The sequence below is a fragment of the Sander vitreus genome, unplaced genomic scaffold (genome assembly GCF_031162955.1).
Source record: "Sander vitreus isolate 19-12246 unplaced genomic scaffold, sanVit1 ctg424_0, whole genome shotgun sequence".
Classification (NCBI taxonomy): domain Eukaryota; kingdom Metazoa; phylum Chordata; class Actinopteri; order Perciformes; family Percidae; genus Sander; species Sander vitreus.
In genome coordinates this window covers 32,501-35,000 of record NW_027595543.1, presented here as the reverse complement: position 1 = coordinate 35,000, position 2,500 = coordinate 32,501, and the positions used below count along the sequence as shown (strand labels likewise).

At 44.7% G+C, this 2,500-nt stretch overlaps 1 protein-coding gene across 1 annotated transcript in view; it reads left to right on the top strand.

The window, feature by feature from the left end:
* Positions 1 to 2,500, top strand: part of LOC144514055 (GDP-Man:Man(3)GlcNAc(2)-PP-Dol alpha-1,2-mannosyltransferase-like) — a 9,040-nt gene that overhangs the window by 2,016 nt on the left and 4,524 nt on the right. Inside the window, exon 3 of the mRNA XM_078245248.1 lies at positions 2,147 to 2,349. Within this exon, the coding sequence (XP_078101374.1) occupies positions 2,147 to 2,349 (203 nt within the window). The remainder of the gene's footprint in view (positions 1 to 2,146; positions 2,350 to 2,500) is intronic.

Below are 2,500 nucleotides of genomic sequence, written 5' to 3'. Positions count from 1 at the left end.
AACTAAAGCTGGAACAGATGAATGTAGCGGAGTAACTAAAGTAACTAGTAACAAACTAAAGTAACTAGTAACTAAAGCTGTAACCGATGAATGGAGCGGAGTAACTAAAGTAACTAGTAACTAAAGCTGGAACAGATGAATGTAGCGGAGTAACTAAAGTAACTAGTAACTAAAGCTGGAACAGATGAATGTAGAGGAGTAACTAAAGTAAGTAGTAACTAAAGTAACTAGTAACTAAAGCTGGAACAGATGAATGTAGAGGAGTAACTAAAGTAACTAGTAACTAAAGCTGTAACCGATGAATGTAGCGGAGTAACTAAAGTAACTAGTAACTAAAGTAACTAGTAACTAAAGCTGGAACAGATGAATGTAGTGGAGTAACTAAAGTAACTAGTAACTAAAGTAACTAGTGACTAAAGCTGTAACAGATGAATGGAGCGGAGTAACTAAAGTAACTAGAAACTTAAACTAAAGTAACTAGTAACTAAAGCTGTAACAGATGAATGTAGTGGAGTAACTAAAGTAACTAGTAACTAAAGCTGGAACAGATGAATGTAGTGGAGTTACTAAAGTAACTAGTAACTAAAGCTGGAACAGATGAATGTAGTGGAGTAACTAAAGTAACTAGTGACTAAAGTAACTAGTAACTAAAGTAACTAGTAAGTAAAGCTGGAACAGATGAATGTAGCGGAGTAACTAAAGTAACTAGTAACTAGCGGAGTAGAAGTAGAAAGTGACATGAAAAGAAAAGACTCAAGTAAAGTACAAGTACCTCAACATCTGTATGTAAGGACAGTACTGGAGTAAATGTACTTAGTTACATTCCAGCGCTGTATGAATCTTCGTAGACTAACAATCATATGATTTAGTCGATTAATAGACAGATTCTGCTGAACATTCATAGACTGAAACCAAGATCACCACACACACACACACACACACACACACACACACACACACACAGACACACACACACACACACACACACACACACACACACACACACACACACACACACACACACACAGACACACACACACACACACACACACACACACAGACACACACACACACACACACACACACACACACACACACAGACACACACAGACACACACACACACACACACACACACACACACACACACACACACACACACACACACAGACAGACACACACACACACACACACACACACACACACACACAGACACACAGACAGCACACACACACACACACACACACAGACAGACAGACACACAGACACACACACAGACACACACACACACACACACACACAGCAGACAGACACAGACACACACACACACACACACACACACACACACACACAGACAGACAGACACACAGACACACACAGACACACACACACACACACACACAGACACACACACACACACACACACACACAGACAGACAGACACACAGACACACACACAGACACACACACACACACACACACAGACACACACACACACACACACAGGCACACACACACACACACACAGACACACAGACACACGGACACATACACACACACAGACACACATACACACACGACACACACACACACACACATAGCACACAGCACACACACACACACACAGACACACACACTACACACACACACACACACACACACACACAGAGACACACACACACACACACAGAGACACACACACTGCCAGTCATACACACACAGACACACACACACACACACACACAGACACACACACACACACACACACACACACAGACACACACACACACACACACACACACACACACACACACACACACACACACACACACACACACACACAGACACACACACACACACACACACACACACACACAGACACACACAGACACACAGACACACACACACACACACACACACACACACACACACAGACACACACTCACTCACTCAGATAATAATCTATGTTATTGTTTTGATATGGAACAAACACCCAGAGTGCAGTCTGTTAGAGCAGCACATTCATTAAGACTTCCTTTAAACAGGCAGAAACTTGCTTAAAGAAGCAACAGAAATAGTAGGAACCCCCAAAACAGCCACATGTCTAAACTGGTATAAATCCCCTGAAGATCTGCGTCCTCTCCCCAGGTACCCCGGCGTCTCTTTCCTGGTTTACACGGGCGACCAGGGAGTGACCAGCGAGCAGATTCTGGAGGGAGTCCGACAGCGTTTCAACATCACGCTGCCTCAGCCAATCACCTTCATCTTCCTGCGTCACCGCTCGCTGGTGGAGGCCAGCTCGTACCCGCACTTCACCCTGCTGGGGCAGAGCGGAGGCTCCATGTTCCTCGGTAAACACAGAGGTCACTTCTAGTTGGTTGTGCCAAAGCCCGTCTACGGAAAGCCGTTCCACTCCCTATTCAGCCCCATTGTACCGAATGTGGTTGCAGTTCCACCAGAGTTCCACTGGGGGTGATCACGGTCCAGTGCTAAATGAATGGG